This window comes from Buceros rhinoceros, unplaced genomic scaffold (genome assembly GCF_000710305.1).
Source record: "Buceros rhinoceros silvestris isolate BGI_N320 unplaced genomic scaffold, ASM71030v1 scaffold34813, whole genome shotgun sequence".
In the NCBI taxonomy this organism is placed as follows: Eukaryota; Metazoa; Chordata; class Aves; order Bucerotiformes; family Bucerotidae; genus Buceros; species Buceros rhinoceros.
The window spans coordinates 2,157-15,690 of NW_010402418.1; the positions used below are offsets into that span (position 1 = coordinate 2,157).

General features: G+C 39.8%; 1 protein-coding gene across 1 annotated transcript in view; it reads right to left on the reverse strand.

The window, feature by feature from the left end:
• Positions 1–13,165, reverse strand: part of ORC1 (origin recognition complex, subunit 1) — a 15,290-nt gene extending 2,125 nt beyond the window's left edge. Inside the window, exons 1-14 of the mRNA XM_010132638.1 lie at positions 13,077–13,165; positions 12,569–12,696; positions 11,027–11,196; positions 10,220–10,595; positions 9,296–9,590; positions 8,319–8,423; positions 7,780–7,981; positions 6,625–6,731; positions 5,734–5,835; positions 5,073–5,244; positions 4,631–4,738; positions 3,716–3,865; positions 2,379–2,498; positions 766–932 (exon numbers count right to left, since the gene is read on the reverse strand). Of these exons, the coding sequence (XP_010130940.1) occupies positions 766–932; positions 2,379–2,498; positions 3,716–3,865; positions 4,631–4,738; positions 5,073–5,244; positions 5,734–5,835; positions 6,625–6,731; positions 7,780–7,981; positions 8,319–8,423; positions 9,296–9,590; positions 10,220–10,595; positions 11,027–11,196; positions 12,569–12,696; positions 13,077–13,165 (2,291 nt within the window). The remainder of the gene's footprint in view (positions 1–765; positions 933–2,378; positions 2,499–3,715; positions 3,866–4,630; positions 4,739–5,072; positions 5,245–5,733; positions 5,836–6,624; positions 6,732–7,779; positions 7,982–8,318; positions 8,424–9,295; positions 9,591–10,219; positions 10,596–11,026; positions 11,197–12,568; positions 12,697–13,076) is intronic.
• Positions 13,166–13,534: the final 369 nt, after the last annotated feature.

Genomic DNA, 13,534 nt, shown 5'->3' on the forward strand with positions numbered 1-13,534 from the left:
CTGCTGAAGCAGGTTCTCTTCCTTTTGACTAGAAACTGGTCAAGCACTTGTACAGACCACTGAAAGGCAATTCCTGACGCATACCCTCTCAGGAAACAAACCTTTTGGAAGCCCAAACAGAATCTATTTATGTTCAAGAAAGAAACCAGTTCAAATGGGAAGTCTGGCATTCTGCTCAGACCTCTGTGCCTGCATTAAGTGAGCAAGGACAGTGACACAATACAGACAGACATGCGGAGGGGAATAGTGGACTCCTGAGGACCCGGTGCCTACACTGTGCATGTCCGAGTGGTTTTTCCCTTTGGTCTAGCTCCAGGTCTGGTCCAGTATGCTGAAAAACCAGTCGTGTTTGCAGTTGCGGGCTCCTGAGTGTATCTTCCAGGTTTACTTCCAACTGGAAGGAATTCAAATACATGTACTTACTTGGAAACTGCTGATCAGTGAAATCACTGTTCAGTAAGCAGGGACAGTCAGGACATTTCAAAAGGCCCCTCCTGATCTGAGCTAACACTCTAATATGGAAACACCCTGGATAAACTGGTGCAAGGGACTCCTATGCCTTTGTTTCCCCTGTCTTTAATTCCTATTTTGTACCTCTCTCTCTTTATTGTGCTGCAAGGTTGGTTCTGTAACACACTTCAACAAAACACGATGCACCATGTATGCTCCCAAAGGGTGGTGATGACAGACTGAATGTTTTTGAAAAAACAGCCCAGTGAAAAAAAGACAGAAAAGCAAACAAATTCCTCTCGGAAATGTTTTTACCTTATTGCATTTACATATGGCGATGAGAACATTTCATCTATGGCTTCCGTTACATGGGCCATCCTGACCCTTTCAGGGGTTCCCTTTTGGCTAGCAAACTCACAGATCTCAGTGGCCCTTCTGCAGATATCGAGGCAACGCCTTGCATCACCGGAGAGTGCTGCGACCTGGAAGTAAATGTGACAGGTTTGTGGCAGTATTTCCTACAAGTTGAGAAGAATTTAATCAAGAATTCACGGACAAAAAGCCCAACAACCTGACCACAAAACAAGAGAGCAATGATACTGCAATGTGAAATATGTTATTAGAATCCCAGATTTTTATAATCTTATTGACCAAAACCAACAGAAACAACCCTCCCACCACGATCTGGGCATCATAAATTCAGGACTCAACTTCTTTTCTGTAATCACACAAGTCAGAGGTTAAGAAAAAAAATCCACGAAATTCAGTGCGAGCAGTTCAGTTCAACACCAAAAGTTTTCAGAAATGGTGTAATGATCCTACCACAATCCAGGTTCATGAAGAGGAAGAAAAAAGGGTGGGAACTCAGTCTTTCCATACTCAACAGCATACTGATTTTGAGACTACACTAATATTTTTTAGTAGGTCTCAAAGGAATACCTGGTATAGTGAATTTACATTGACAAATGAAGATTTTTAGGTGTCTGAAATGAAATATTTTTTAAAATCCCACTTGTGGTTTACAATTTTAACAAAGCTGTGAGCATTCACTAGATACAGTACTGACCTAATTTTCCCAGTAGATGCTGATAATATACAAAAGCCCTAGAACCCAGCTAGCGCTAAGAATGAGAAACTCTTTAGAAATTCTAATTACAAGCTATTTTTCTAGGTTTTCTGAAGAAAAATCATACAAGAAAAACATTGCAGTTACTCAGTCTGCAAAATCATCACTACTCTACTTACAAAAAGGTGGTTCCTTCATAACGAAACAAATGCTTGTATTTACTTTAGACATATTTATGAGCACTCTTTCTTAACCTCAGCGATGCTTAGCAGAAAAAACTTAAGTGTATATGCATTGACAGATGTTCTGACATAATTTTAATACAGTTAAATGTATAATTGCTAACATAAGACCTTAAATAATGCATACATCTCAATTTGAGAAGCTATTGCTATCTAACTCATTTATTTCTTGTATAACTGAGTATTAAGACTGGCAACAGAACAGGCACTATGTATTATGCCGTGGCTTTAAACATCTTGAGAAATAAAATGAATATGGCCATATCTACTGCCTCCACCATACTATTTTTTTTCAAGATCATCTGGTGACTCACATTATGCCAAGCACTGGAGAAAGCTGACATCTTATCACTATGCATTATCACGACTCTTGTCATGCCTCCAGTTCTTGGAATATACTGCTGCCTTCTCAAAGTAGGTGGAAAAGTAAGGACACCACTTCAGCAACATCTCCTGTGAAAATAACCTGTATACCTTACAGAAAACATACTGTATGATCCCCTGCTTGCACCCCACTTGTCTCCAACACTGAACACAAAGCCACAGAACCAAGTTTGTCTCTTGTTACAAACATCTCCCCACTCTTTACCTAGCACAACACAAAGCACAAAGGCACTTACCTTTCTGGAAACCAGCTGAATTGCATCCTCATCAAATGCCTTCACACCGTTCAGTCGGGATGAAATTATTTGCTGTAACTGTTTGTAGGTGTAGGGCTGAAAGGACATTCTGGTGAGGCCCTACAGTAAATAACACAATAGCCTGAGAAACATTTGAAGTGCTTGAAAACTCTCAACTGCTCAAGCATAGCATAGCATTAGTTTTATCTTCTCCGGTAGAAGCAATCTCTCTTTCACATCCTTCCCTACCAAGTGATATAATTTAATCAATTCTTCTTCGTATTTTTGAAATAAATGTGCAAATCCACATAACTGTGACTAAGTGAGGACCACTGGTTGGAGCTCCTCACTGAAAAGCCAGAGGAGCAAGCGTTGCTGCTACTAGAATTCAGATTTCTCTTATGAAACGCATAAACAAATCAAAGCCATCTAATATGAATCTTTTGATTACAACTGCTTAAACTTTATTTTTTAATACAGTAACAGTAGAAGCTATGAAATAATATTTGGATCTCCTTTAGGAAATCTGTACACACGTATACAGCCATACTATTGACTTCACATTAGTGATCAGCCAAGAATTAAAAATACTTTTCTGGCTCCAGCTAATAAAAACTGCTTTCAGATGAGAAGGAGCATTTCTGTTATAGATGGTGTGTTGCCTTTCATATTCTGCAGGAGGTCTGACTTCTGCATTTCTTATGCAAAATTCTTCTCCCTTGTGACTATATGGACTCAGCTGATCTGCAACTTTAGCAATTCACATGCTGTGGAACTATTTTTGAGTCACAGAAGGCTGGAGACACAGAGCACTGTTTTTGCAAATCACTTTTCAGAGCAGTGATGAAGAGATGACCTAGAAAAATTCATTCAACACAGGTACAGAGTGCCTCCAACTTTCTGTCCAAAGGCATCCAATAAAGAAAGTCTACCCGCTGATGATGGCAAACAGAGAGAAGTAACTGGGTGCCCAGAATGAAAGGGGAAAGAGGAAGGGAAGCCAGAAGAGAATTCTGAACTCTAGAGCTTAGCCATGAAGCACAGCATTTGATTATCTAGATCTTAGTATGTTTAAAAAGACATCTGCATTCTTGATTCAGTTCTTTCAAGAACATAGTGTACTTACATGGCATAACATCTGATTAGTAACCTGATTCCCAAACTTACTTTGCTAAGACTTATGTGCTCATTATCTGCCCTATGAAGAGTGAATTGCAAAAGCATTGTTTAACCTCTGATGTAACCAACCCTGCCCTTCTGCTGGGTCACTTTTGACTGCATACAGTTTTTAATCTGTTGTAATTTGATAGCATAGCAACAAAACTGCTAGGACATACCAGCCTGCTAGCTACTCTGTTCATCATTATTCTCTCTGGCAAGTCCATGGTGTTAGCAATGGCCAAGATGATTAACTTGGAGTGCTTTTGAGTTGGCCAGTCAAATAAACTGTACATCACGTTCTGTTTCCGGGTCCACAGAAGATCAAGCTGCAGAGACAGAAAGAGAAGCATTAGACTGAAAAAAGAATAGTGTTGTTGTTTACAATACCTGAGGGGGGTGAGAGCTAGCTCTGCCACAGGAGAGGTCTTAGTGATTCTGAACAAGCTGTCTCCAGTGTGTCTACTTTATCCACCTAACTAATAGGACTGCATTTTCTGAATTACGGCTCTTGTCTCTTTTGGAAAAGCACAGTCCTACTAGATGATTGAACAATACTAATCACAGCAAGCGATTAAGCAGGTGCAGTTTTTAAAACACTATTGTGATATTAGTACTACACCTAACAAGGTTAAAAGTCCCTCCATGTGAGAGCCTGCATTAGCTATCAGCAAAAAATAAGTGTGCGTTTGTTTATTACTGAACATAGCACATTCAAGAAGTTTCAAAACTGGATATGAGTTTCATTATTTCACCGTGAGTTTTGTCACTGGAAAAGCAGCAGCTTCCAGACAAAATACAAAAGATGGTTGAATTCCATGGTATTTAAGACTAGACAGAACAACTCATTCCTTGACTTGGTCCAAAACAAAACAAACCCAGCATGAAATCCAAGGTAGAGAACAACACAAGAGGATACTTGTCCATTTAAATTCACTGTCCTAATAAGGCTAAGAGGAACTATTTGTGTGTCTCCTCTCCTAAGTCTATTAGGATCACATATGTTATACCCTAAGCATGTATAATTTGACTTTTTCGATCCTCCAAATACTCATTTCTTACTATACTTCAAGGAAAGAGAACAGAGTTCTCACCTCATCCACTATGAGCACTGTCGTCTTCCTCTTCGGTCCAGGCGTACTGAACAGCTTTGCCAGCAGTACTGCAGCATGGGTTGCTGTCACTTTCTGACCTGTCAGTAACTGGACAAGGATTAAAAAAAGCTGCAGGTTATCACACTCAAACCCTGGAAACAGGAAGTTTAAAACCAAACAGGAATTAGCTTTTCTCTAATAATCAATGCCAAGCATCTGGGTTTTTCTTTCCAGGGGAGGAAGAGGAAACAAAGGAAAAGTAGATCATAAGACACTCATGTCTACCAGAAACTGTCCATAAAGGAGAACAGAAACAAAAGAATACTCATATAGTATTGATACATGAAGTATCTTGAATACTGTAACACATCAAGGATCTGATCGTAAAGCATACGATCTCCTCTCTTTTAAACCCAAGAGCCATTAAAGAGGCTTTACTCACCTCTAGTATCTGCACATAAGCTTGGTGAGGGTCAGTCAGCTTCATGCCATTGATCTCCACAAACTGGAATGATGGTAGGTCATCATCCTCTGCAGCTTGCTGAAGACAACGAATTACTTCATGAACAGTTGCAGTTTTACCTGTTCCAGGCACTCCAGAAATGTACATGCATCTGCAAAAGGAAAACACCTTTTCAGCAGCCTGAGCCAAATGGTAATGCTTTTAGGATTAACGGGCTGGAATTCCTGGGCTCCAAGATCAGCCTTGAATACTGCTCCTCTGTCACTTCAGGCAATTCCTTGTATTTCAGTTACTTGCAAACTGGGACATGTGTAATGTGTCATGAGGATTTTTATTATTACTGAAGCAATTAACATCCTAAAATACTTCATAAATGTAATTTACTTCTAAAAAAATGTTTCCCAGACATCCAAAATTGACTAATCGTATTCTTGTCTTTAATTTGAATCTGTACAATAAAAATCCCCACATTACTTCCGTGTACAACTCTTCTTAAGGACAAAAAATACTGGGAAAATTAAACTAGAAACTTTAATTCAGCCAAATGACAATAACTTTTTAAATAGAAGTAGTGGTGATTGCCTGACTGCTGCTATGTCATAGGTAGATGTGATGTCGCTTACAGTGTCACAAAACTCACCCTCCAGTACCATCAAGAAGTTTGCTTTCCACAAAGTTATAGATATCCTGGAACTCTTCCTCACGACAAGGCAGAGATTCTGGGACAGCAGAAACATGCAGCCTTTTGATTAAAAAAAGAAAGGGGAAATTGAAACAGGAGGTTCAGAGTTTTTATTTTTGCCGTTCTACCTGAAGGGCCCACTGAGGAAAACTACTAGTCTGATGCTCCACTTTTCACAGTTGTGTGTAGTTTTAAACCTCTCTTAAGGCTGAACACCAATGTCACATATTCCAAAAGAAATAGCCTAGCCTCTCTGCACATGCTTTTAAATTTAGGAGGGCTGAACAGTCATTGTCATAAAGAAACAGCATGAATATGCAGCAACAAAGATCTAAAAGCTGTTCCAATTCGCACAAAATTTGTGAGTCAGTGTAGAGGTAGGATAAAACAGGGGAGGCTACTTACAGGAAACAGAAAAATCTAAAACTCAGTTTGAAAGATACAGTCAGCCCTGAATGCATTTCTTTTTTTGCACTATGGAGATGTATAATGATACCTGTAAAGCTTTTTCACACACCAGGAGACAGGTATTGTACCTTTACAATCTAAAGATAGTAACATCTTTGTTTTTCTAATGCTGCACAGAATAAAAGAGAGATACCTCATTCTGAAGAGCTTAGCGTGGACTAGTTTTAATAATTTGAAATTGTAAAAGTAGCATTGTAAATTCCACTAGTATCTGTAAATTAGTATTGTACTGTAGATTCTTAAACGCTCTTCTGGTACCAGAATATCACGCGTTTTTACCAAATTTACCCATGGTGAAGGTGACACTTCCCCATTTCAGCACAACCTACTGCTTGGCATACTTGACACAAAAGATTATTTCCTCCCCTGAGCACCTGTTACCTTAATCTGGCTTCTTCTAGTACACTGGAGGGTTTCTGGGCTGCATGGTTGCGCTTGGGTATTTCAGGAGTTGCATTCCGGGGTGTCTTCGGTGTTCCTGGTAAAGGCTGCAAAGAAAAGTTACAACCTCAGACAGATTTTCTTTATATGGCATTTTCTACTGGAGACTGACAATTCATACAAGTTCTCTAAACATTACTGATGTATGAAGACTACCAGAGATGCCGGAGTGCAAGATGAACAGAGAAACAGTCTTTACAAAGGGAATTACCAAACAAGCCTCAGGGTCTTTTCTTCATTGAAAAAAAACTGGAAAGGGGGTGGTGACAAAGACAATTACACCTTTTAACTGTGTGAAGAATTTTAAGATTGCTAATGTTTTTCTCAAGCGCTGTGTTAGAGAATGACCCGGTTCTTAAGAAACAGCAAGCAACTAGAAATTGATCTGAATTTCACTGTGCAAACAAAAAAGCCACACAATATCGTTGTTATTCTTTGTTGTGCATACAAGTTGTAGTTACACTAGGTTTTCTGTGCTAGACGTTTCATAAACACAGAGTAAAAATGAGCCATTGGCAGTATATACCTGGCTATGGTGCTGAATACAGTCTTAATGAGTCAGGCATCCCATCTCCTCCAGCAGCCAGGACGCTATCAAAAACTGCTGGCCACAGTCTTTAGAGCGGCCATGAACTCTGTAGAACATCCCTTTTGCGTTGTACCCGTCTGCACACTGGTAAGCTCTCAAGAATCAGGACAACTCTACTGCCAAGCCCAAAGTCGGCCCTTCTGCTGTCACTTATAGACTGCACTCAAAGACTATACAGACACAGAAGTAAAACGTCTCAGTGTGCAGCTTACAATGCAAGTTAAAATGGTGGCCATAAATGGATTCACCAGTTTGTTCAGCTTCAGCCCAATCCACCCTTTTCCCCATTTAGGCTCGAGTTTTCTGATCAACACTGTCACAACATTCCGAACACGCAAGTGTTTCATATGTTTGCATAATCTCCTCATATCAAAGATCACATAAATCAGGGTAGTGTTTCATTAAAAGCTAAGGAGTTCCGATATCTAACTGGGGTACGCAGGCATCAAGCATTCAAATAATTGGCTCAGAAATAATAAAACCAGCTCTTTTATATAGAATCTTACAGCTTTCTTCAGGGTCTTAGCAGGAGAGTGATCTGAGGTCTTCCTTGAAGATTTTGGGGTGCTGAATATTCTGCTTGATTTAGTTTTCTTTTCTGGTGTACAAAGTTCATCATCCTCCTCTTCCTCACTGCTTGAAGAGTAAGAGCTGTCTGAGCTAGACAGAAGATCCTCTTCCTGGTCCAACTCTAGTGTATTTAATATGCTACGAGAAACAGAAATGACATAAGTTTTAAAAAAAAATACATGTAACTCTACTTACTACAAAGTATTATTTGTACCTTTACAGCTTTTTCTGTAGTTAATTGTAACCAGCAAGCCAACATTACTTCCCACTGGAGCTGTTCGTTTTCCATGGCTATTTAATAGACTGGGTTAAGGGAAGACAGTTTTCTGATGCACACGAGTCAGCTTTGTTTCTGAACATAAGACAGTTTTCACTCACACTGTGCATCTAGAACCATTTGAATATTAAGCTAGACAAACTCTCAAGGCTTCAAACTATCAATAGCAATCTGCGTATCATGGACACAAAAGTTTACCTGATTTGCTCTGCAATTCGAGTGCTTGTTCTCTGAGCACATACTCTACGAGAACGAGGGGTCAATACAAGGCTCTGAGTATCCAGTTCCTGATGTCTGGTTAAACTGTAAAGCAAGAACACAACGCTGTTTGTATTTCCTCTTTGCATCACACTTGCAAAGACAGAGAGGAGCCCTTCCAAGCTTCAGGCTCGATGGTTATGGCAGTCGATATTCACTAGAGTTCATTCACAGCCTGTACTGTAAAGACTTTTATGGCAACACCTAAACTTTATAGTAAAGCTTTGTGAATCAGTTGAAAGGTGGCAAGTCTAAAGAGACCCTGAGCCCATACAAATCCAAGTTGCTACCTGACCTGGGACAACAGCAACTGCACTGGTGTCAGTTCAAAACTGATGTCTCTGAGGTTTAAAGGAGGAGGAAATTTTTCTATTTTTCTTTTGAGATTCCTTCTTTGTCTTCTTGGCCTCTTCATCCCTACCACTGAAACACTGTTAATACAACGTTCCTGTTAGTTGAAAGGACACAACGAGATGGATTACTCTAGTTATTTGTAGATAGTTCTCATTACTCTTTTCAGATCTATAAATACCACTGTGATGCCATTACCTTGTCAATGAAATACAAATGTTGTTTTGCTATACAGTAAGCAACAAAAACAGGGATGCAGATCCACCAAGTATCCCCCCCATCTTTACTCCTTGAAAGGAGAAACATGACTGCTTTTTGGCTCCTGCCCCAGATTAATGCCATTTTTAAAGGCTACGTGAAAATATACTTAAACAAACATGCTTTTTGAGTTTTGATTTCTTTTCTAGAAAAAAGAAATTCATGAAGTGATCTCAACAGGCAAAACGCAGTACACACAGAGACTTCACCCGCTTCTCTCCAGAAGCCTGTGATAAATGTGCTTTAAGAGAACCACAAACAAATAACAATCCCCTACAAAAATAACCATAAACCAGGCTATCACTTACGATACAGTGTCATCTTTCATATTAAGGTTCTTGGCTTTCTCGCTGGAGTCTTTGCCCTTACTGTAGGGGGATAATCGTACCACGTCAAACTTCTGCCAGTGCTCTGCCGTATCAGACATCGACTTTGACTTATCATTGGTGCAAGGTATTTTTGGTGGTGAGCCTAAAATGCCAGTGAATTTCACTTTTCTTTTAGTAGCTGATGGTTCTAACGGTGCCTCAGCATCACAGTCATCATCCAGAAGTTTCAAAACTTCACATCCCAGGAGCTTGCCTTTAGGAGATCTTGTGGGACCTAGGAATCAAGAGTAAAACAAACTTTCCGTCAGGCTAGTTTGGTTAACTTTTAGAAGACATGGTATGACTGGCTCGGTGGGTACCACTGAAATGACAGGGGAAGGCGTTACACTCCAGGAACAAGACAGAAGCCATACACTTCCTCTAAAAAGATGACTAGATAGAATACAAATATATTTTGTGAGTTTTCTCCCCCTCCTCCAACACTTACCACTTTAGTCCAGTTTGAAAATATTCCATATTATATAGGATTAAATGTGCTTACTCAGCCAGCCCAACATAATCATCCCAGTGCACCATCAGTCAGAAAACTAAAGGAAGGGAGTCATTCTGAGGTCAGGTTAGGCTGATAGGTAGCATTTCAGCCAAGAAGCACTTTAATTTAGACTTACTGGTTAAAAATAAAATAAAATTACAGCAACAGGATATAAGCAGTACAGCGCTTGAAAGAACACAAGACAAACAACTGGTGTGCCCCAAAGGCTTAGGCTAACCCCAAAGCCTGCATAAGGTAGCTAAAAGTACTGATGTGGAATATTACCATTGTTTGAACTACCCAAAATAAAGAGGCACAAGCCACACTACATCCAACACTAGCAACCGGACAGAATATTGCCATTTACGTACTGTTTAACTGTAACTTCTTCCTCGCTGTTGGAGTTTTGGCGCCATCAGCCACTCTTTGTGAACGCCTCTCCTTAGCAAGGGAGGACTTGGAAGCAGAATGTTTTGACTCCATTTCCAGCCCCACATTCTTTGGTTTTGTGGCACTCCGAACAACACACTCTGTCTCTTTTTTCACGGGAGTTACGATGTCCGAATGAATAAATGAGTTTGAAGCGCTTGGGATGCCACCTGATTTCTTGTTAGCTTCTTTCAGCTTAGAGAATGTGTCAGGGGACAAAGTCTTAAAGCATTTCCCATCCCAGGACTGTTTTACATAGAAAATTTGTTCCTTGTTTAACATAATAGGGAGTTCCTGCCACAGATGTAGCGGTATTACCTGGGAAAACAGAAAATAACAAAACACACATACCTTAACCCTCACTGTTTATATAGTACTCAACTATTTGCTTAGCACCAAACTATTTTGTGCTCATAGACCTTAGTACTGGAGCTCATGCAATCCTTCATGACAGGGGGCAACACCTTTGCCCTAAATTTACACTAGGTTGAGTTTATTGCACTACAGGACTCCCATTCACATTACTCCTTTCCACACAAGCCTCTAAACCACCTGGCTGCCAACAGCCAAAGTCATTTTAGGATAGAGGAAAAACAGAACATCAACAGTTTTCAACTATCATATTCTACATTAACTGCATTAAGACATAGACATCACACATCAGGTTTGGGAGGGAGGAAAGTAACTGCACTGTTCAATTTGTTTCAGTTTCTTCCTCCACCCTGTGTGTGGAGGGGTTGAGTACATACCATGGTGCTCTTAATGATGGTCTCCACTGCTATATCAGTGTCATAGCCAGGAACTTGATCCAAAAACACCTCCTGGGGAGAAACCTCTCTTCTAAGCAGTTTCCGTTTGTTCTGTGGTATCTCTGTGATATGGGAGAACCACTGCACAATGGCATGTTTCTGCTGAGCACCTGTAACAAGGAAAAAGGTCAGTGGACATTAAGAATTTTGTTGTATCATAAATAGATCTTACCAGACCTCAAAAAATTACTTTACCTGAAATGCCATCAAGGACAGACAACCTCCCTGGTCCCAGGTGAGAAAACATCTGATAAGAGATTACAGCTCCTATTTTCTAAGCTCATTTAAAATGTCTGAGTTGAGACTTTTAAGGACTAAGATACATGGGCTCTCAACCACAAAACACCTGGAGACCAGCTCCAGACCACCAGTTTGCTATCACCAATGAAGAGGTCCTTCATTTGCATAGACCTGATCTAATCAAACCCCATTAAGCAAAAGCAGTGACATAAAAGGAGAACCAAGAAATTTCAGAACATTATTTGTAATGTTAATGTTATTTTAAAAATAAGCCAGAAACATGTTCGTCCATTGCCTAACAAACCAGAGAATTCTGCTGTTGAAATATCTAGGAGAAAGTCTGAATGAACATTGCAAACAGATTAAGTGTGGAGAGAGTTGAAAGAAACATTTGGAACATATTACAACTGAATATTAAGTTGCTCTCTACATTTTAAGGTGTTTGTCTTTGAACGAAAACAAAGCCACAGATCTGTAACAAGTTTGTGAAAGATACATGACAAAAGGAAAATCCTGTTTTCAAGGAAGTTTCACAGGTTTCATTTCAGTGTGAAAAGAATATTCAGTTTTGTTACAATAAATGCGCACTAGTAAATAAGCTGGACCGATATGTATTCATGTTTAAAAAAACTAAATAAATTTAAAAAAACCCCTCAAAATATCATTACGATGGTCCAAAACAAACAACAAAAGCTGTTCAAAGAAATCAGACATAGCTAACAAATAGTTTCTAATTCAGACTCAGGCAGAAGTCTTTGTATCACTCACCTTCCATGATTTACCTCTTCACAGCTTTCTCTATCTATAAACAAGTAGTTCTAAGAGAGACAGATGTGATGAGCCCCATTTTTTCAGCCTTGTACTTTATCACTGAATCACCTGATGTCTAACAGTATGCACATTCCAGGGCTGCAGAGCTCTGGCTCCATTTGGATTCTCTAAACAAAGCATAAGCTCACACTGTCTTCCTCAAGGACCATTTCTTCTAAATTAGACAACTAAGCAAAAAGATCGCAAGAATTTAACGTCTTTAAGCGCTCCACTTATCTATCAAACTCAGCTGATACAAGCCACCAGCCCCAGTTATTTGGGGAGCACGTGAATACAGATGCAGTGATTACCAAAGCCCAATTTCCTTAATAAATTAAGCTAGTGTTAATGCTAATTACATCCCCATGAAATAGATAACTTCAAGAGATTTAAAAATTTAGTTCCTCTCTGGGAAATCTTAATTTCTCTTACCATCTTCATATAAATCGAGGAGTTGTGCCACAAAAGGCTGGTCTGCATTCTCCCCTTCTACTAAAATAAAATCACCGAGTTGTACACAGGTTTCGTTCCTGCTTCTTTCTGATGCAATAATAATTCCCCTAGAAAGTGACATACATATGCAGATTAACAGCATTTCATATTCTTCATAATTCACTTATTACAGATGACGGTCTGTCAATATTCTTGCAAAGCTTACAATTTAGTTGCCCGATTAAAAGCTTTCATATATGTTTAAATTAGACAGCTAACACTTGTTCACAGATTTAGTTAAATGCTTTTGTTTACACATACATTACACAATTCATAATTCAAGAGCTTTATGGCAATGTTTTGTTATACAGGCAGAGTGTCATGCCACAACGCTCAAAACCCTACTCATACTCTTACTGACTGCCACATCGACCCAAAAAATGTCAAAAGAGAAAAGAAACCTTCACTAGCTGTTTCTCTGAGCAAGCCAGAAATAAATGCTACCTACTTGTACTGGTAAGTCCTCAGTTTTCTGTCTGAGCTCGTGGGTTTTCCGTACCAGGAGTAGATAATTTTGCTCTGCTGCCGGGTGTTCATGATTCCCAAGGGAAAGCTAAAACAAAGAATTTTTTAAAAGTTATTATTCAAATAAAAGAGCAAGGAAACGACTCAAGAAGACCAGACACATAGAAATGCCATCAATTCTTCCAGCATGTTTGCAGAACTCGGCATGCTTTGGAGAAGCCTCTCCCCAAGACTCTCCACTCCGGGAGGAGAAACAAGGGAAGATGTGCAGCAGCAGATTGTTCGCCGATTCCTTTTGTCACTTGACGTACGCAGCCCATAACCCTGCGATTCCCTTGTCACTGGACACTTCTGTTATCCACAGCGGAGGCGATCTGCCGTTCTCTGCCGTCTACCGAGCCCTCCCGCAGCTCGGCGCGGCCCCAGGCTCCGAGGGCTCCC